Raw genomic sequence first — 19,334 nt, 5'->3', positions numbered from 1 at the left:
CGCGAGGTCACGGAAGACCTCGTTGAGCAAATTGCATTTGGAGACGGTGGCTTCCACGTCGAACGGCTGGAAGAGGCGCGGGTAGCGGCGAACGGCCGCTACGAAGTCCGTGTCAAGTGGCTCGGCTTGGACGCCGAAGAATCGTCATGGGAGCCGGTCGAGAACCTGCTCGAAGACATCCCTGTCGTGCTGCGCAAGTGGTGCGCTGCCCACAAGGACGAAGATCATGTCGCGGACATGATGGCCAACCTAGGTCTCCCTTAGGAGAGGGAAGTGTTCTGCGCTGCAGAGCAGTTGGGTCGCCCGATCGTTTGACCCACTGCAAACCACGGTAGCTATCTAGTACCGTGGTGCTAGTGGCACTGTGGATGACCTAGTTGTATTACTATTAGGATGCTAGTCAGTGGCCACGTAGCTCGTGGCCCCTCAGCCCTCTGAAGTCATACAGTCTTGGATTTGCCTTACGAAGGAGGCAACTTTGCGGTCGGAAGCCGTGAAGGACGAACACTCTGTCCCCCAAATATTGCAGGCGAACATTCCACAGAGGTAGTAGTAGTACTAATCCGATCCACTTAGTGTTCACTGTCAAAATTGGAAAATTTCCAGTTAAGTTGTCGCCTCTACTTTCATTGGCTAAAATTATGCATGACATGAATATTATTGGTAGAAAATCCAACAACGAGACCATGGCTAGACACACACGGCACCATCCGTGAGCATGCGCGACTCAGCTGGAACATCCCTCGTACGGCGCTTTTTGTTCTTCATGTGCTTCATCTTGTAGGTGTTGTCACCCTCGCAATCAACAATGCTGGCAAGGACACCTCGAATGCTTGAGAACACATTTTCAATCGTCATTGAAGGTACGTTCTCAAAAGCGGTCATCACGTTCTCAATCAAATCTTCAAGACAAGCAAGCATAGCGAGCTGTCTCGATTGCAAGGTGCTAAAGTTACCCAGATCAAGGACGTTCAAGTCCAGGCTGTTTGGGGGCTGACTGACTGACAAACAAGGCCTCGCGCACTTTCGACAAGCAGACGTTCAAGACTTCTTCATCATGCTCGTTGCGATCAGGTGATGCGTTATCAAACTGCATTATGAGAGTTGCCTTGTCGTGGGGAACTTTGAGTGAATCGCAGGTAAGACATCATTGTTCAAGAGGTCCTTGTAATTTTTCTTGGTGACACATACTGCTTGCTTTTAAGAGTACCCGCAGGTCGATGAGCGCTTCGGATAGAGTAATCATCGAAGAATTGAGTTTGAATCAAGTCGTCTTCTTGGGTTATCTATGATGGGCCATATTCCTATCTTACCATCAAAGTAGACATCATCATCGTAACGTGGTCTCGCAATTGCCGTCAAGACATTACTTTGGGCATAAAACGGCTGTACTTCATTGGGATTTTTAGCGCGCCTTCCCACGGAGCCAGGTATATACTACTGCATACCTTGACAATGAAAAACCACTTCTCGTCGAGAAAGACATGGTCAGTAAACTCATCGAACTTCAAAGCGTCACCACAGAACTTCGATAGGTTCAAACAGTAAGTAAGCCTCACCTGTTTCGGGTCATCACCCAGCAATGGTCTTGACTTGGTTATACCTGACAGGAACTTCCCCTCGCCGAAACCGATTATGAATCGTTGCTTTAGGGACATTGAGTGCTGTGGACGTGTTCGCCAAGCTTCGTCGTTGGCACGGTCTGAAAGCGGCAACTTTCACTTGGAATTCCTCTTCTGTTTTCGCATCACATCGCTTTCGCCGTTTCGTCACGACAGCGACTTTTCTTGTCCCTCTGGATCAAACTCGTCGAATTGTGAGCTGCGAACACAACACTCGTCAGCAAGACGTTTAAAGTCGCCACGTTTCAGCTTGTTATTGACGGCATTCTTTGACAGTTTCGCGAATATTGCGATCCTCTGCTTTTCATCCAGTTGCTTGTTCGTCATGGCAGGCTCGTCAAAGGTGAGTCCATTTAGTTAATGGTATAATTCTTTGAAGTCATAATCAGGCCAAATTCAAAACGCACTTTAGCACTTGTGTTATGGCGCCAAATTTGACGCTAATGGCAGCAAACAAATCATCTTGCGTTGTTCTATCAATTTCAACCACTCACATTGCCCAAAAAAGGTTCCCTACTTTAGGGGACCGCTCAAACGCAATGAGGACCGAGCTCAAAGTCCTAGTGGACACTTTAACTGGATCGGAGAGGTATCACACAACTATTTTGGGACAGAGGGAGGTCCACTTTGCTTCGAAAATACTTCCTCCATTCCGCAAACCTGGAGACATATAACTTCGAAACCAATATCTGTGACTTGATTATTTAGAATAGAGCGAAATTTGGCACAGAGTCAGCCAATGAAAAGACGAATATGCATCTATTTTCAGTTTTTACTGTTTCTCGACGCTTCACAACCAATGATCAAACGTTTAAGCACAGGACAGACAATCTTTAAACACCCATAACTCCAATCGAGCTCCAATCAAGCGCAAACGACTTGTCTTGTTGCGTAAATATAGCCAACATTCTTCAGAACATCTGGAAGCAGAGCTACGGACAAGCGACCATGCCGCGCACCACGACCAAGCACGAACTACCCGACGACGAACGACTCAGTCTGTGCCATGAACTGCTGGAGAGCAAGCAGAACGGCCGTCTGGCCAGAAGAAAGACCAAGGAGATCCTTCTCAGGTTTGTCATATCGATGAAACGTTGTCCAACGTGTGGAGGTGCGATCAGCTGACGAAAGCACATTCAGACTTGCTGATGTCACATTGAAAAGACGAGGTCGAACTGGGCGTCGGCCGTCACGTCCTATCGAGGACATTGAGTCCGCCGTAAAGAGTATCCTACCGCATCTTCGCAGGACGTTAGCGTTGTTGGCTGCTTTAGAGTGTGATCCTGACGTAGTCACTGTCATCGAAGCAATGAATGCTCGGAAAGGACTTCGAACGTAGAGTAGACAACTTTTCCAGTGTGTTGGCATCATGTGACATTGAGAGTGCGATCAATACGTCAAATATTGATCACCTCTGCACCATTGTCCATGATGTGAAGATATGATTTGTAGCCTGTCATGTTGGTTATCGTCGTAAAATTAATATTTGTGAATAAAGTTACACATTTTCGACTCGGAGAGCATACAGAAGATAATATTAGAGTTGGGAAAAACGATTGTCTCCAGATATGTGGAATGGAGGAAGTACTAGTATATCAACTTGGTCGGTTTCCAGATCTGTCTTGACCGTTTGATTGGCTGGATCCCTGAGGGAGGCAATCTGATTGGATACAACTTTTGGTGGCCGCTGATTGGCCAGAACATGAATCTCACCATCCTCGCAACGAGTATATATCACCCACTTCATTCCTGTACCGTCCATTGTACGTATTGTTCAGTGTACTGGGAATAATACTACGTAGTATGTAGAACAATGTACGATATTTTCATCTCAGGGAAGATTCAATGTACGGTTTATGCCCGAGGTGTCACATGACACGTCCGTTCACATACTTTACGGCGTGGGTGACGCCGGTGGTTGACAGGAGGAGGCACGGGACCGCATCGATCCTGCCAGGAATACCCGCGCTGCTTAGGAATGGGACCGACTTGACAGGGTGTGTATTAGTTTGCGAAGTGAACTCATTGTCGACGGCCGTGGACAATAAGTACCCCAATGTTGAACACAAACATCCCGTCAAAATGCGATAAGCAGACCTGTCACACATGAACAAATTCCAAACTTGGAACTCCGGCTGCACGTGCCCGGCACCTCTCTTTCGGAAGAAGTACCTCCGGTAGACTTCGCCAAGCACGCCTTCGAGTACTGATCATTCGTACGCAGGTCGAACTGCTGGAATGGCTCCACGGTTCAATTGACACAGCGTTTCGCCGCGGGAAACTCATCCATGTCCATGCAGGGTCTTCGGTGTTTTCCCCATTGCTGCCCAACACACGTCGAAGGGACGTACTGTGCATCGTCCCTTTCTATCGCTCTGACCGCGTCACCGGCCCTCCTTGCTCGCTACATGGTCTACTTTCGACTGGAAGCGACATACGACGAAGTACTCGCATGTGATCACACCATTGGCAAGTCCTCGATCGCATCCGACGAGCGACACTCGTACAATCTACAAAGAAATGGGATCGTAGCTCCGTGTGTGCGTGTTAATGTAGGTGTTGCGCCATGGAGTGTTTCTTCTTTGCAGCGCGACGTGGCCACCTTCAAGTACGATGGCAATAAGCGATGGTATTTTCGAGTAGAAGGGTGGCTCCTCGATTAACCAGCGCTTGTTTTGGCACCGCCTCAAGGTTTGCTGGTGTCTTTTTTGTCGATTTCAACACGTGTAACCCACATCCAGGCATACGCAGCCCAACGGAGCCGTCGACCACGTTGGACGTGATCGCCATGGCGTCGTCGCCGCCTGATTTCGACAAATCTTGTCGTCGATCTTGCAAACCATGCCAAGCCAGCGATTCCTCCAACACTCGTGACGAATGCTAGTGTGCTGGTGTATTTCGGCGGAATGACCGCTATTTAACAAGGCGTGTAGACTCAACGCTGACATCATGCGTCATGTGCTACCTGCCCTTTCGTCAGCGACAAAATCACATCATCTACGTCCAGGCTATATTGACCACGAGCGCGTGGTTGCAGTGGTCTTGAAGGCCCTCTGTTGCGCAAGGCACAGTCCGTCGCAGACGTCGATCCCGCTGTACATCCCTCGTAGCACAGTTGGCGACCTCGGCACATCCGGTGCTGGCACAAAATTCTACCAGACGACGATGGGGTTGGCGCCACCAGCGGTTGTCAACATGTGTGTCGTGATCGTCCTGGCTTTGGTGAAAGACAGGTCAATCGTCTAGCGTTTCATGCAATAGCGTGCGGGGGATCTTTTGAACCAGTCGCACGTCTGGCTCAGCTACCAAGCGTGCAGATGAAGTCGAATTTTCGCCCGATCGTGATAACCAAGTGTGTAGCATTCCCTGCCTTTCTTGACGCGCTGGGTGACTTGTGCGATGAAAACGCACTCGAGTCCTCGTCGTCGCCCGCGAATCTCTTTGACGTGGCGCAGCCGCGAGAAGTTTACACGGTAGTGACGCTCCAGCTTGTCCAGACGCTCAACCAAGCAGGCGATTAGGTCGCGATCGCCCCGAAAACTCTGCGACGTCAAGTTTGAGTGGAACCTGGACGTTCAAATCGACTCGATCTGCCCGCCGTGTTCATCGAGTGACCTGTCGGTGCTTCGGCAGCCTACTGTGGACTACCCCATGCACGACGTCATGGCCGACCACTGCTTCTACGTAAGTCCATTCGCCGGTCGTTTGTAATATCCGACCTGGCATGGTTCCCGACTCAATGGTCCGAGTTTGTTTCAGACAATCGGCCACACATTTTTTGTGCGTTTCCACATGGTGAAACATTCATGTGAATTGCGGACGGCCTTTTTCACGGTGATTATGTCGTTCAACGCGTCGTCGGGAGCTGTGTGTTGGGATCTGCATGGTTGACCTTCTACCGAGACCGCAGAGTCGACGTGTTTTGTAGTCCGCATTCCATTGACATGACCAAGTGCCAACGCGTTGTCAACGTGATCGCGACCAAGGTCCTTAACCGAGCTGATGACAACAGCGTGGACGGGCTGAGGCCACACGAACGAGGTTATCTGCAACGCCGATGTCTCGATCGTCCACGTATCTGCCGCATTCACCAGCGGCGAATAGAGAAATGCCAACGCACTTGGACCTTCAAGATGTGATTCACTGCATAACTTCATCCAAGTCGAGTCGGTCATCCCATCGTGCTCGCACCACTGTGAGTGTTTTTCATGAGGTACTACGAATTCTGACAAAGTATGGATGAGATTTCGTTTACGCGACGCGGCACTCGCTCGAAGTACTACATCAGCCACAGCTTTGGACTAAACGACAGCGAATGAGCTCAATGAATTGTGTGGATGGTCAGGGACAGTTTGCGCAGCGTGAGCTCCCCAGTGAGCTTCCGCACAAACTGACCACATGAAATTGCTGCCAAGGTATGCTACAGCAGGATTTTCCTGTTTCGAATCGTCGGCTTCAATCCACGACTTTGTAAGTTTACGCTGGTGGAATGTAAGATCACATTGTATCAGTAGGGCAGCAGCGTTCCCTCACGCATACATCAGTGTTATTGCTGACAATGGCTTGGCATGTTCAACCACGCCATGATTCTTGTGTCCACTCGGCGGTAAATGCTTGTCTCCGTAGTTGTAAACGAAATGAACTACTTTGTCACTTCACCTACATAGACGATTTCACACCCGCACGGCAACGGCAATGATGCCTTGATGCTTGCCCAAGTCATCGGCAGACAGACCCTTTCCAGCCTCAGACTCGCCCGTATTTCTCTTTCAACGACATGCTGACTTTTGCTTGATGGAGCTAGCAGCTTCGTGTTCCAGCCTCCATCCCGCAGACGATTTGTCAATTTGTCAGCGTGACAGAATCTCGTACAATGCACATTTCATGTACGCATACGTACATTCCTAAACTATTGTCACTGTCAAGCTCAGACGTTGTACGTTGAATGTACGCTTGGTCGTCCACCGAAGTCATGCTGACACATAGTTTCGTCAGCGAAACAACACGAGGGGATTCGACCGACTTGGCGCTGTCAAACATTTCTTGCAGGTTTCTGTCGCGCCGAGCGGTGACAACAGCACCCTCGACGAAGCTGTGTTCATTTCAATCGGTTTTTATTCATCCATGCTCCATATAAATCGTTCTTCTCGACACAGTCACAATCCATGTAGACGTCGCACCCGTGTATTGGTGCCGATATGGTCTGACCACGTATTAGGTCATGCCAGCATGTTTACCACGACATGGCAAGCGCCTCCACGGACAGGTGCAGTTCAAGGCAGGTCGCATGGGTGACACCGCCGACGATGCCGAGTTGTTGTTATCCGCCAAAAACTCCACGTTTTGCAATACTTGCCCAGAAGAACGAGATGAATTACCACTACAATATTCGAAACCATGGGACAAGTGGTGGTGCGTCGCCGATTACCGCCGCCCAGTGTGCCACTTGTACAAGACGACAGTAAATGCGACTTCGAGAACGACAGCGTACATCACGAGCACCAACATGTTCTTGCCCACGTCGACGTCGACCAAGCCGAATCGTTCGAGGATGGCATTGCCGCGGGTTGTGTTCATCTCGGTAAACTGGTTGTGCACAAACGCTTCAAACGAGTAGGAGTGAAACGCAATGGTGTTGACCCACTTCCAATAGGACGGGATTGCTTTGGCAGGGACCATGAACCCTTCCATCTGCATGAACATGCCGAAAATGCCCGCGGCGTTGGCGATCCCCATGATGTAGTGCGGCGCGGTCGCCCCCAGCACGTGCATGAGCGACTCGGCCACGACGAGGCTCAAAAACAAGTTGAGGACGAACGACCAGAACGCATGGAGCCCCGCGAGCGACACCACAATCGACGACGACACCAACGCGATGACGAAAATGCCAGGCAACGACGCAACAAAGTTGGCCATGACGTAGCTGACCACGTTGAGAGCGTTGTTCGCCCGCTCCCGTGCAAACACGGCGCGCTGCTCGATGAAGAACGGAAGGACCGCGACGCTCATGAACACAAGGAACGCCTGGACGTAGAAGAGCATATTCACCAGATCGTCCTCGACCAGGCTCTTGTTCGTGTACAAGTACATCGTCCCGACCATTACGCTGAGGAACGCATACATGACAAGCCGAACGCCGTACACACCGGGGTTGCGCACGTTGTTGAGCGAGTTGCGATGCATGATGACTGCGAGTTGCCGGAATGCCGACGGCCGCAGGTTTTTTGCGTAGTTGACGACGTCGGTCGTTGAGTCAAGCGAACGGCGATCGTACGCCAGTTGCTCCTGCAATGGCGACATGAGTGAGCTGAGTGGCGTCGAGACAAACCTGGATGTGGCCCGCCATGGCGCTTTGGCTGTAATGCGCAATGAATGCACAGGTGTCGCGCGCCGCCCCGTCAAAATCGGCGTTGATGAGCTCGAGGTAATGCTCGCTCGGGTTGGTAAACGGCGGGACGGGGTGGCCAAGCGATGCAAAATGATCCAGCGCGTGGGTCGGGCTGCCGCTGTACACAGTTTGACCGTTTGCAAGGAGCACGATGTTCGTAAACAGGTCAAAGATGGCCGAGCTCGGCTGGTGAATGGTACACACGACTGTGCAGTGCTGGTTCTGGCTGAGCTTCAACACGTGAGACATCACGTTGAGAGTCGATGCCGAGTCCAAGCCAGACGTGGGCTCATCCAACAACAGGATCGTCGGGTGTTTCTAACGATTCATTCATGCTCTCGTGTGACGAGCCGTCCAGGGATAAACGTGTCGCACCAATAATTCAATCGCGATACTGAGGCGGCGCTTTTGACCCCCGGACAGACCTTTGCGAAACATATCGCCGACAATCGTGTCAGCACATGACCGGAGACCTACAAGGCACACAACATCATGAGGGTGTCCAAAGAAATCTTTGCCGCGTGAGTCTACCCATGTCGTCGATGGCGGCCTGGACGCGCCGTTCGCGCTCGTCCGCCGTCACGTTGGCGGCCACACTGAGCTGGGCCGAGTACCGAAGGGTTTCCAGGACCGAAAACGACCCGAGCAACGCGTCGTCTTGCGAGACATATGAAGCCATCAAACGAAAGCTCTCGCTCTTCCGGGTCTTTCCGTTCACGTCGACCGTTCCAGCGATCGTACCGGTCGACATGCGATCCGCCAGGATATCCAAGAGCGTGGTCTTGCCACTGCCGGACGGGCCCATGATGGCCGTGACCTCGCCTGGCGCGGACCGCCCCGACACGTTTTGCAGGATCTGCTTGGCTGGGCCTTTTGCCTTGCCACGCACGGAGTAGCTGATGCGGTCCCAGCCCAGCACACAGGGGCACTTGGCACGGTCGTGAGATGGCTTCGTGTCGTCGCCTTGGATGTTGATGTAGTTCGTGTCGGCCATGGAAAGTTTGAAAATAACGTGCCACGTGGTGCCTCATCCATATTCCGATTACGACAACGATCTTGAAGCGGCGTCCAGATGGCGATTGCGAGATGTGGAGGTTTATCCCACCGTTCGTGTTTGTTTATCCCAATGCACAATCCTCGATTATTGCCAACGCTGCAGCCGCGACCAATCTACGATGGCTGTGTTCGTTGCCATGAAACGCGATGGTTTGGTGCACCAACCCATGCAAGCTACGAAGTGTTATGCCGTCGACACGATTACAGCCACAACACGCGTCGCAATCGATGTGGCATCGTGTTGTAGGGGGGAGTGTCGTTTGGCGTTGATGGAATGCGAGGGATATGGAGATTCCTGGGGGAATTGTAGCATTCTCGGGGCTTTCAGGGCGATCGGCGGAGGGCTTTCTCCTACATGGATTAGTACTGGGTTGCACATCCTGGCGTTGCGTCCCATGTCGTGATCACGGCGGGCTTTCGATTCGTACAGCGGTCCACTGTTCCAAGGACTCATCACGGCAATGTGAGCGTAATGTGAGAGTGGCCAGTCCAATATCTTGCGATTTGTAAGGCACGTGGACCATCCATCGTCACTCTCTAATCCCTCTAGTGAGCGCAACGTGAGAGTCACTTCATATATGTTACAATTTGTATGTAGTGCGGAGGACGTCACCCACGTGAGAGTGGTCACTACGCATCTAACGGGTGTACCAGATGGTAATCAAATTTCCATAGTGACATCGGATGGAAAAATTGCTTGCGCCGGTTCAGTCACTTTTGAACTCGATCGAATTGCACGAGATGGAATCGCCGCACTTTAGCCCATGCGCCACACCTGACACGTACATTCGAAAGAACGAATGCACTCTTGGCTGGGATAGCCTCAGCTACACTGTCACCCGCCGTGGGCAAGACCCCAAGGTCATCCTCAGCAAAGTGAGTGGTCGCGCCGCGCCAGGTGAACTAGTTGCCATCATGGGACCATCCGGCAGCGGCAAGACGACGCTGCTCGACATCCTTGCCGACCGTATCTCGACCGGCCAAGTCACGGGCCAAATCCACCTCAATGGCCGCCCGCGACTTGCCAAAACATTCCGCCTCTTGTCTTCGTACGTGTCTCAAGAAGATGCGCTGACCGGATCGTTCACGGTGCTCGAGACTCTTCGATTTGCGGCTCGGCTGAGTGTGCCAGCCAATGTTCTCACCGACGAGCGGGAAAGCCGAGTGCAAGCTGCCATCGACGACATGGGTAGGCCAATCCACGATCGTATCCAACCGTCACAATGTCTTGGCAGGGCTACGATCTTGCGAGCACACAGTCGTCGGTGACATTTTCCGCAAAGGTCTCTCGGGTGGCCAGAAGCGCCGGTTGAGTATCGCCATCGAGCTACTGGTAAAGTCCTCCCCAACCTCTCGTCGAACACCGTTCATGTTGGATGTCGACATTGTAGAGTTAGCCATCGATTTTGTTGCTGGACGAGCCGACGTCCGGCCTTGATGCTGCGTCTACGTACAACGTGATGGCATACATTCAAAAGCTGTGCCTCGCTCACAATCACACGGTCATCTGCACGATCCACCAGCCCAGCACCAAAGTGTACAACATGTTCGCCAAGGTCATGTTGTTGGCAGGCGGGGATTCAATTTACTTTGGGACGACAACCGACATGCTGCCGCATTTTGCTGCAATTGGGTGCGACAACAGCTTTCCCTGACCATTCGTTTCCCTCATAAACACTCGTCTATCGTAGCCATCCGTGCCCGACCTATTCGAACCCCGCCGAGTACTACCTAGCTCTTGTCAACACGGACTTTCCAGGTCATGGAGACATTCACGCCTTGGCTGCAGGCTACGCCACCAGCGCTCTTGCCGCGCAGACTAAGGTATATTTCAGCTGCAACAACCTGCATGACCACTGACTGTGGCTGTTCATATGGCTGGGTAGACTCAACTGATGGCCGACCGCTCGCGAGCCGACTTTCCGTCTCTGTCCAAGGCCGATCTGCGTGAGATCAAGCCATCTGTCGGCCGCCAATTCGTCATGCTCCTGCAGCGCACTGCGTTGGAAAACGTCCGGAATCCCGGCATATTCTGGATCCGCTTCGTCATGTTCCTCGTCCTGTCGGCCATGACTGGCACTTTGTACCTCAACGACGACAAGAAGCTCACGGACATGGATTACGTGGCACTTCTTTTTGGCGCCCCTGCTTTCACGACATTTCTGAGTGTGGCAGCGCTGCCGTTTTTCTTGGAGCAGCGGGCCGTGTTTGCCCGCGAGCGCGCCAACAGCGGCTTAAACGTCGGCGCATTCACGATCGCTACGTTCGTTGCAGCGCTCCCGGGGCTCGCTCTGCTCGCAATCACTGCGACTCTTATGGTGGTGCCCATGACCGGTCTGCACGGCTTTGGCACGTTCTTTTGGATCATGTTCCTCAGCTTGACTGTCGCCGAATCGTTGATGAGTGTGCTGGGCGTGCTCGTGTCGAACGCCATCATGGGCATCGCACTTGGTGCAGCCGCGCTTGGAATGTTCATGTTGACTGAAGGGTTCATGGTGCCTCGGCCATCGATCCAACATTACTGGTTGTGGGGCCACTACCTTGGCTTTCACACGTACAGCTTTGAAGCGCTCGTGGCCAACCAATTCCAAGGCGTCAACACGGTCGGTGCCAAAGCTGTCTTGGCCCGCTTTGACGTCGCCGATGTCCACGTGAGCTCGCATGCGTCGATTCTCATCGGATACGCCCTCATCCTGCAAGTCATCGTGGGCAGTCTCTTGTACAAATTGCACACTGGCCGCCGGTAGAAATCACGAGATATCCATCCACGTGGTCATTCGGTTGCGGACAACATTTCAAAATTCTTGGTTATATTCGTTTTACTGCGCCGTTTGCTTTGGCAAGGCACTGGCGAGATGGCGAGCACTGAATCATTTGGCGACGGCCATCTGCGCCATCCCAATTCGCTTTCAGAGCATTCGCATTTCAATCAGTGCACAGGAGGAGATGGAGCGATCAGGGACCTACGTAGGTTGTGGTGGGTGGCGCTCGCGTGAGTTTTTTGAAGATGTGTCTGCCCTCCGCAGGGCATTTGGTGACCCAGTCCTGCCACAGACCAACGCCCGTTCTGGGCGCGATCATCATGGCTCGGAACGCAAGCTCTCCGTGTCTTGCCCGGACGTCGCTGTCGATGGCGGATTTTTCCATAGCGTCGCAAGATTCGTTGGCCGTGCAACGCATGGCAATGTCGTGCAGGAGTTGAATGGCTGGTACAGCATACTGAAGAGCCAACGCATCGACTTCATTGTTGTTCTGATCCAAAGCGTGTGATCGAACGAGCTTGACGACGTTCGACTCGATCGGTCGCTGGAGAAGCCGTTCAATTGCCGCGTGGGCAGCATCATGCGCTTCCTGCCGTTGCTGGTCGCGTTTTCGAGTGGAGGCATTCCTGCCGTGCTTGCGATGCAGCAGTAGCGGCGTGCCAAGACTCATCATTTTGACCACGGGGTTGGCGGGTGGATCGCTCGGAGGTACGGCCAGGCGAAGCCACAGATCGTAATCTTCGCCCGATCCAAGCGATTCCGCGTATCGAAACCGATCGACCACACATCGGCGGAAAAACACAGTCGGGTGGGCCAACATGCACCCCATAAACAGACTCCACCGCGTTCGGGCGACCGTCGTGGGATATACCACAACTTTGAGCGGGTCGCTCGGGGAGGCGTCCGCCGTGCTGCCGTTCTCGTAAGCAAGTGTGTAGTCGGGACCAATTAGGGCAATCGCTGACCCGACAATGTCAACGTCGGGGTGCGTTTGAAGGAATGCAAGTTGCATGTTCAGTCGGTCAGGAAGCGCAATGTCGTCGCCGTCCATGCGAGCGATGAAGTCGCCGGTAGCCAACTCGATCCCTAGTTCATCCGTCACATTGATGTTTAGAGTTGACATCCTTGCGTTTGAACTGTTGGTTTCTGCCATGGTTTGTGCGGGGCGTACCTCGATTCAGGGTTTTTGCGACCCCCATGTTCATCGGATTCTTGACAAGGCGAAATCGACGATCGAGCTTGACAAATGCTTCTACAATAGCAACAGTCGAGTCGGTGCTGCAGTCGTCCAGCACCAGAACTTCGAAGCGCGAGTATGTCTGTCGTGCGAGGCTGTCCAGTGCTTGATGGATGAAACGAGATTCGTTGTACGCTGGTAGGACGATCGAAATGAGCGGAAGAGCGTTCTTGGATTCATATGGGGCACCATGGCTCGGCTCCTACAACTCCCATCGGATTATTTTACGTGACCATGGTCTGTCCGCGCATGTCGTCCCGAAAAAGGACTGGGACTTGTTCCACATCCACAGCGCATATGTGTACATGTCATGCAGCATCAGACGGCGATGGGACACTGTACCTGGTTCTCCACAAAGAGAGTGCCGACGTGGACGCTTCGAAACACTTGAGTCTTGTACCGCGCCGTATCGAGGCGTCGCGGCGGTGCCGTCAAAAAAGACAAAAGAAACTCCGTCTCGACGACTTCCTCGCCCAAGAGCGGGTTGTCGTACACCGTTTGCACTTGATTGATGGCCAAGACGTGCATAATAGGCTTCGACACGCATGCTTCGTTCCAATCAAATTCCGAATGAACACGATGTCCATTGGCTTCAAGTCGATTCGGCTGGCTCAGACCGTGAGTCCCGTGGATGCGCTCGATAGTGGTGAGAACGGCTTGGACACTGATCCAGCACAAATATCTAAATTAATTGTGTTGTGCACAAGAGAGCATACCGATCACGACGATAGATCGAGCCGCTGACTTCCCACGGGTAATTCCATTCGCCGCGTCCTGGCTCAAACGTCAGGATCTCCGTGCCGTGCCATCGCATGGCCGGAAGCGGCAGCAATGGCATTTGTTGCGTTTCCGAGTACCAAATGTTGGGATTGAGGGTAAGATGCAGGACATTCCAGGCATGCCGAGTCGGGCGAGTTAGAATGTCCATGACCGGGAAGAAGTCAAAGAAAAAGGCGTCGTCGACGCCAAACAAGACATACTCGCTTGTGGACGCATCAAGGACGGACAGAAGACCTTGCTTGAACGCATCCGAGTGCAAGGACGCGTCTTCCTCAGTCCAATGTACCATCGGAAACAAGGACATCACGTGGGCGTATCCTGCTCGAAATGCGGCATTCGAAGCTTTAAACAACACCCACACGAGAGACAACTCCACACCGAGGAACTTGTGCATTGTTCTCAAGTACTCGGACACTTGCCACGGACGGTCCATCGAGAAGCATATGACTTGCAAGCATGTCGTTGGAATGTCCGCCATCACGTCCCGATCGCTCGATGTTCTAACCAATGTCATCCGGATAAGATGCCGACGACGTCTATTATCCGGATGATATGTTCAAAGTCGTCATTTTCACATTGCCACGAGATGCGAAGCGGTTGGCGACGGGTGCTGACGGCCATTCCACTGCTTGCCGCGACTTCGCCATGGAACACAGCATGGAGTGAAGCGCATACTCCAAAGCCGCGACAACGAACAAAGTCTATCTCAGACAAGTACGAGGTTGGCAAGGTCATCGGGTCCGGAGGGTTTGCCGTCGTCAAGTTAGCTAAAGACAGAACCACGGGCGTGGAAGTCGCAGCAAAGTTTTTCGACATGAAGACTGCGTCGACAGCAGAGATTGAAGCTGAGGTAGGGAGATGAACATTTTCATACGAAATGACACAGTGGACCCATCGACCTAGATCGACATGTTGAGGTGGATCGGTACACATGCCAACATCGTGTCCCTGCGAGACGTTGTTTACGAACCCACAGATATTATCATGATCATGGATCTCGTCCGTGGTGGCGAACTCTTCGACTACATCGTGAGCCAGGTACACCATGTATCACATAGTTCGATGCCACCTTCGCTCAACTGCATCAAGGGCTCTATCACCGAAGCCGACGCAAGCCGCATGCTTCGCGAAGTCTGCCTCGCCCTCCAGCATCTGCATCAACGTGGTGTATGGTACATAATTCGCAGATTCCGACGACCCATCTCAACGTCCTCCTTTCAGCCACCGTGACCTCAAACCTGAGAACCTTCTCTTGACCGAAGTCTCGCCAGACGCAGATATCAAGATCGCAGTGCGTAAATGTGAAGTTTTCTTTTCCCAAGTCTCTGATCGCGGAGTAGGATTTTGGCCAAAGTTTGCGCCTTCCCGCTGGATCGAAGTTGACAGAGTCGCCTGCCGGGGGCACCATGTACGAAGCAACCAACGAGAGCTGCTAACAGTGCATGGCGTTGTTGCAGTGTGTATTGGGCCCCGGAAATTATCAAGCGGGCGCCACAAGACTGCGCCGTCGACATGTGGGCGTTTGGGGTGCTGGTGCGATTATATTCTTCTCCTCCCTGTGCTTACCACGCTGACCGTCATCGACGAAGCTGTACATTACCCTCACTGGTATCCACCCGTTCGACCCGAAAGGCAATTTTTCCGACGCCCAAATCATTAGCCTGGCGGTGCGTGGGGCATATGACAGTACGAACGTTCAGTTCGTCGACCTCAATTGCACAGGAAACGCTGCATGTAGTGTCCAACTCGTGGTATAATAGCCTGAGCGATGAGGCGAAAGACCTGCTGTCGCATTTGCTGACGGTGGATCCGGAGAAGCGATTTACGGCTGCGGACGCGCTCTCGCACCCGTGGATGAACCCTCGCTTTCGGCGGCGGTTGAGTCGTCGGTACCGCGATGGTCTGTCCGGGCGGCTGCAAGCGTACCGTCGTCTGCAGCAACTGCGGGCCAACATTGTGACGGTCTTGCTGTCCCAAAAACTGCACAAATCACCGTCTGGCAAGCACGTGGTCGCGCCTCACACAACGGACCTCGAGACACTCAACCAAGACGTATACAAGGAAGTTTTCGCGTTGTTTGACGAAGACCAGAGCGGCGCAATATCCAAGCACGAGCTCGCGAACGTGTTGAGAGCGTTGGGGCAGCAATACACCCCGTACGAAGCCTTGCATTTATGTGTGAATTGAAATGCGCTGGCTGCGTGCATTCGAGGAGTCCGTGTAATGTGCCTCGGTGCTTTATGCTGACGAATCGAACGAACGCTCCTCGTAGGGCTGAGATAGACGACATCATGAAAGCTGCCGACGTGGACGGTGATGGAGGGATTTCTCTGACAGAGTTTACGACCCTGGTCAATTCCAGTTTGATCCAAGTTGAGCAGTGGAACGACGCCGATCTGCACGCGGCGTTCGAGGTACTTAAATGCTGAACCATTTAACAGCGTCAACAGCACGTGTGACTGCAAGCGAACGTGTGGCTGAGGGTGTTGCTGTGGAGAACGGGTGGCTGACGTTGGTTGTGGACAGATATTTGATGTAAACCACGATGGATTTATCTCCGCGGACGAACTCGCGTACGTGATGAACGTGTTGGACAAGACTCCGATCTCGCCCGCGGAACTCCACGACTTGATTCAGTCGATCGACGAAAACGGCGACGGCAAAATCGACTACAAGGAATTCTCAACCCTTATGCAAGCGTGGCTCGTCGAAGGCCGGGGACAGACCAAAGGCAAATAGCCTAGGATGGCAGTAAAGGATGGAAATATTCCTTGAGTGCAAATTCAAGCCTTGGAAGATTGTGCGGTTGGTCCACGTGAATGGCTCAAAAAATTCAAAGCAGTGCCGCAGGGCTTCACTGTCACCAAAAAAGCAAGGACGAAGCGGCCTGCACATCACATTCGTCATTGAAAGAAGCATTTCACACTCTGACTTACACGGATGCAGACTCGAGTAATATCTACTTCATCTCGATGGGCTAGCTAGCAGCAGCCACACATTTCACCGAGCGGTCCACTGCCGTCTGGCTTAACGCGGACGACAAATCGGAGGGCGTGCTCCGTCTGGACGGCGTGGAGGAGTGGATGTCCCGGATAAAACACTTCCTTGCTCTCGGCGCGCGGCATGCGGTGGTCGGGGACAGCCACATGAACCTGAAAGGCCGGGTGGATTGAGTGGAATGAGACTTGGTACACCTGGGACGACGTCTTTCCCCCAGTGAGCTGAAACACAAGGCGGTGGCCTGCCACTTCGTCGTTTGTCTTGTCCGGGATTAGAAACACACGAAATCGCAATATGTCCGTGGTGTCTTCGTCAAATTCGTCGTCGGCGACCACGTCGTACTCGACTTTGACCAGAGCCGAACTCGTTTGAATCGGCTCCGGTGCGCCAAAAAACGTCGAGACCGTCTCTGGGCGCCACGTAAAATCCAGGGCGTACGACCGACATGACGGTTCGGACAACCGAGCAAGCTCGAGCCAAGCGACGGCCGCGGCATCAACATGCGCCGGAGAAGCGAAGTGGAGCCCCGAATAGCTCACGAACTCGACGTTGGACGCCTTGTACGCGCGCATGTACGTAGGGACGTTGGGGAGGGATACCGCTGGATGCAAGTACGGACCTAAGCGGTGGTCATGGCTTAGTTGACGGTCCTGTGCATGGGTCGAAGCGCCATGTAAGTTGGAAAGCGTCGAGTGAAGGCGGCGACACGTCCTTGCGACGCGAATAACGTCCTGGGTCCTTACGAACGCCATAATGCGATGGATCAAAGCGGGTTGGAGCTCACTGAGACGGTCTGTCGCACTGCTCCATGAGGGCAAGCTACTTCTTTTCGGCCGCAACAAGACAGCAAAGTCACGGCGTATCTGAACTTCGTCCAAGTTGCGCCCGATGAAGACAATTTTACAACCTTCGACCCCTGCCACGTCGAGCCACTCGCGGTCGACAACATCCCCGACAGCATGGAACACGAGTTTCTTGGTCATCCCCTCAACGGATAGAATGGCCTTGGACCGGTACAGCACGACCTTCTTGGCGATCGACTCTTTGGACGGGACGACCAGACGCCGCATCCAGTGCGCGAACAAAAACGGATCCACAACGTGATGCGGTTCCAAAATTGCAAACGATTTCGTCTGTGTGTGTCGAGACGAGTGGGCTTCGTCGACCAAGTGGGTGCAACCATCTTGGCACGTGGCATGGTCGTGGTCATGGCTGTGATCGTTGCCGTCCTCGTTGTCGAACGTGTCGGCGATCTTGTTCAGATCAAACCCGGAAAGCCGATCAAATAGCGCAGCAAAGTCCATGTCGCCGCGAACGCAAGGCAAGATCGCGGCAGTTGGATTTAGATCTCGAATGTGCGCCGCGATGGTTCGGTGAACGGACGGCTGCGGCACCAAATCCACTTTTGACAAGATGACGAGATCCGCAAGGGAAATTTGGGACTGCGCCTCAGCGCTGTCACTTCGCAAGAGGCTCAAGATGTTGCATGCATCTACGAGAGTCACAACGCCTTTCATGTGGAACGACGACGTGATGCTTGGGGTTTGCGTGATGGTGCGGACGATGGGTAGTGGGTCGGCCATACCCGTCGTTTCAATCAGCACCATGTCGAGCGGATGGCCGGAAGCGACTTGTTCAGCGATGGAAGCAAAAGCACCCAAAATGTCACCTCGCACAGTACAGCACATGCAGCCGTTCTCCAGCACAATCACTTTGTCCGCCACGCTCAGGGCGTTCGACGTGAGGAGGTCGTTGTCAATGGCGACTTCGCCAAACTCGTTCTCAATCACGGCGATTTTGAGTTGGCGCTGCTGCAGCAAGAGTTTGTTTAAGAGCGACGTTTTCCCTGCGCCAAGGAATCCAGTCAGAATCATGACTGGGATCGCTGTCGTCGCCATGATGTCGCCAATACCAAAATGACAATGTTGTGAGAAAAATTAACCGAACCGGATACGCTGAGTTCATCCAAAACATTGCCAGCGTTTCATACGGACGGATACACGATTAACATGAAATATTTTTTGCAAATGCTTGGTATATGTTCTCATATTTAATATACATGAATCAAATATTATTAAACATGGACAATCTCAATGTCAAAACAATCTATCTGAACTGTTTAGATGATGTTTAAAATCGTATTCTTAACTTTTGCGGTTTTTTCTCTGAAATTTGAAACTGCTGATAGCTTGGGTTTTTGTTTTTCTGTCTTTCACCAAAATCAAACTACCCAGAAATTTGTATTTGTGTCTTTTTGTCTCTGACCTTTTCAAAGTCCCAATTTTCTAGTATTTTTGTCTTTTTGTCTCTAGCATCATAAATACAAAAAGACAGCGGGTATGGGACTTTTGAAATATTTATGTCATTCTTGTTTCTCCTCTAACTTCGTTATTCTTTCTCTAAGTTCCTTACGTAACTTTTCACTTTTCTTTAAACCACCTCTACTTATAAGTTCTTTAAATATCCCGTTTCACTTCGTGAGCGAAGCG

General features: G+C 52.4%; 6 protein-coding genes across 12 annotated transcripts; 3 read left to right on the top strand and 3 right to left on the bottom strand.

The window, feature by feature from the left end:
* Window positions 1-6: 6 nt before the first annotated feature.
* Window positions 7-430, top strand: H310_11664 (hypothetical protein; the record flags this gene model as incomplete). Its single annotated transcript, XM_008878407.1, has 1 exon — window positions 7-430. A coding segment is annotated over one exon (258 nt), but the record flags the coding sequence as incomplete, so codon positions are not given.
* A 6,489-nt stretch (window positions 431-6,919) lies between these two features.
* On the bottom strand, window positions 6,920-9,004 carry H310_11663 (hypothetical protein; the record flags this gene model as incomplete). Its single annotated transcript, XM_008878406.1, has 4 exons — window positions 6,920-7,907; window positions 7,951-8,328; window positions 8,386-8,483; window positions 8,542-9,004. 4 exons carry the CDS (start codon window positions 9,002-9,004, stop codon window positions 7,047-7,049), a joined length of 1,800 nt encoding a protein of 599 aa, XP_008876628.1. The 3' UTR covers window positions 6,920-7,046.
* A 790-nt stretch (window positions 9,005-9,794) lies between these two features.
* On the top strand, window positions 9,795-11,813 carry H310_11662 (hypothetical protein; the record flags this gene model as incomplete). The annotated part of the gene is made up of 5 exons (XM_008878405.1): window positions 9,795-10,255; window positions 10,302-10,399; window positions 10,464-10,699; window positions 10,758-10,890; window positions 10,953-11,813. The coding sequence occupies exons 1-5, from the start codon at window positions 9,808-9,810 to the stop codon at window positions 11,811-11,813; spliced, it is 1,776 nt and encodes a 591-aa protein (XP_008876627.1). The 5' UTR covers window positions 9,795-9,807.
* Window positions 11,814-11,842: 29 nt separating this feature from the next.
* On the bottom strand, window positions 11,843-14,339 carry H310_11661 (hypothetical protein). The gene is made up of 4 exons (XM_008878404.1): window positions 13,782-14,339; window positions 13,408-13,729; window positions 13,000-13,267; window positions 11,843-12,914 (listed from the first exon to the last, which is right to left on the bottom strand). The coding sequence occupies exons 1-4, from the start codon at window positions 14,321-14,323 to the stop codon at window positions 12,022-12,024; spliced, it is 2,025 nt and encodes a 674-aa protein (XP_008876626.1). The 5' UTR covers window positions 14,324-14,339; the 3' UTR covers window positions 11,843-12,021.
* An 88-nt stretch (window positions 14,340-14,427) lies between these two features.
* H310_11660 (CAMK/CAMK1 protein kinase) lies at window positions 14,428-18,750 on the top strand. 7 transcript variants are annotated; one of them, XM_008878398.1, is made up of 11 exons: window positions 14,428-14,695; window positions 14,749-14,770; window positions 14,822-14,883; window positions 14,935-15,017; window positions 15,067-15,136; window positions 15,186-15,253; window positions 15,303-15,378; window positions 15,435-15,531; window positions 15,584-16,001; window positions 16,118-16,259; window positions 16,372-18,750. In XM_008878398.1, the coding sequence occupies exons 1-11, from the start codon at window positions 14,432-14,434 to the stop codon at window positions 16,582-16,584; spliced, it is 1,515 nt and encodes a 504-aa protein (XP_008876620.1). In that variant the 5' UTR covers window positions 14,428-14,431; the 3' UTR covers window positions 16,585-18,750. The 7 variants fall into 7 exon arrangements, with proteins under 7 accessions (XP_008876620.1, XP_008876621.1, XP_008876622.1 ...); XM_008878399.1 differs by having other exon boundaries at window positions 15,303-15,453; window positions 15,506-15,512; XM_008878400.1 differs by having other exon boundaries at window positions 14,749-14,883.
* H310_11659 (hypothetical protein) lies at window positions 16,319-18,751 on the bottom strand. Its single transcript, XM_008878396.1, has 2 exons — window positions 16,782-18,751; window positions 16,319-16,732 (listed from the first exon to the last, which is right to left on the bottom strand). The coding sequence occupies exon 1, from the start codon at window positions 18,741-18,743 to the stop codon at window positions 16,827-16,829; it is 1,917 nt and encodes a 638-aa protein (XP_008876618.1). The 5' UTR covers window positions 18,744-18,751; the 3' UTR covers window positions 16,319-16,732; window positions 16,782-16,826.
* Window positions 18,752-19,334: the final 583 nt, after the last annotated feature.

Source organism: Aphanomyces invadans (assembly GCF_000520115.1).
Source record: "Aphanomyces invadans strain NJM9701 unplaced genomic scaffold supercont1.33, whole genome shotgun sequence".
Taxonomy (NCBI): Eukaryota; Oomycota; class Saprolegniomycetes; order Saprolegniales; family Verrucalvaceae; genus Aphanomyces; species Aphanomyces invadans.
The sequence above is the reverse complement of the archived record's forward strand: the minus strand, read 5'-3'. Positions and strand labels throughout refer to the sequence as shown.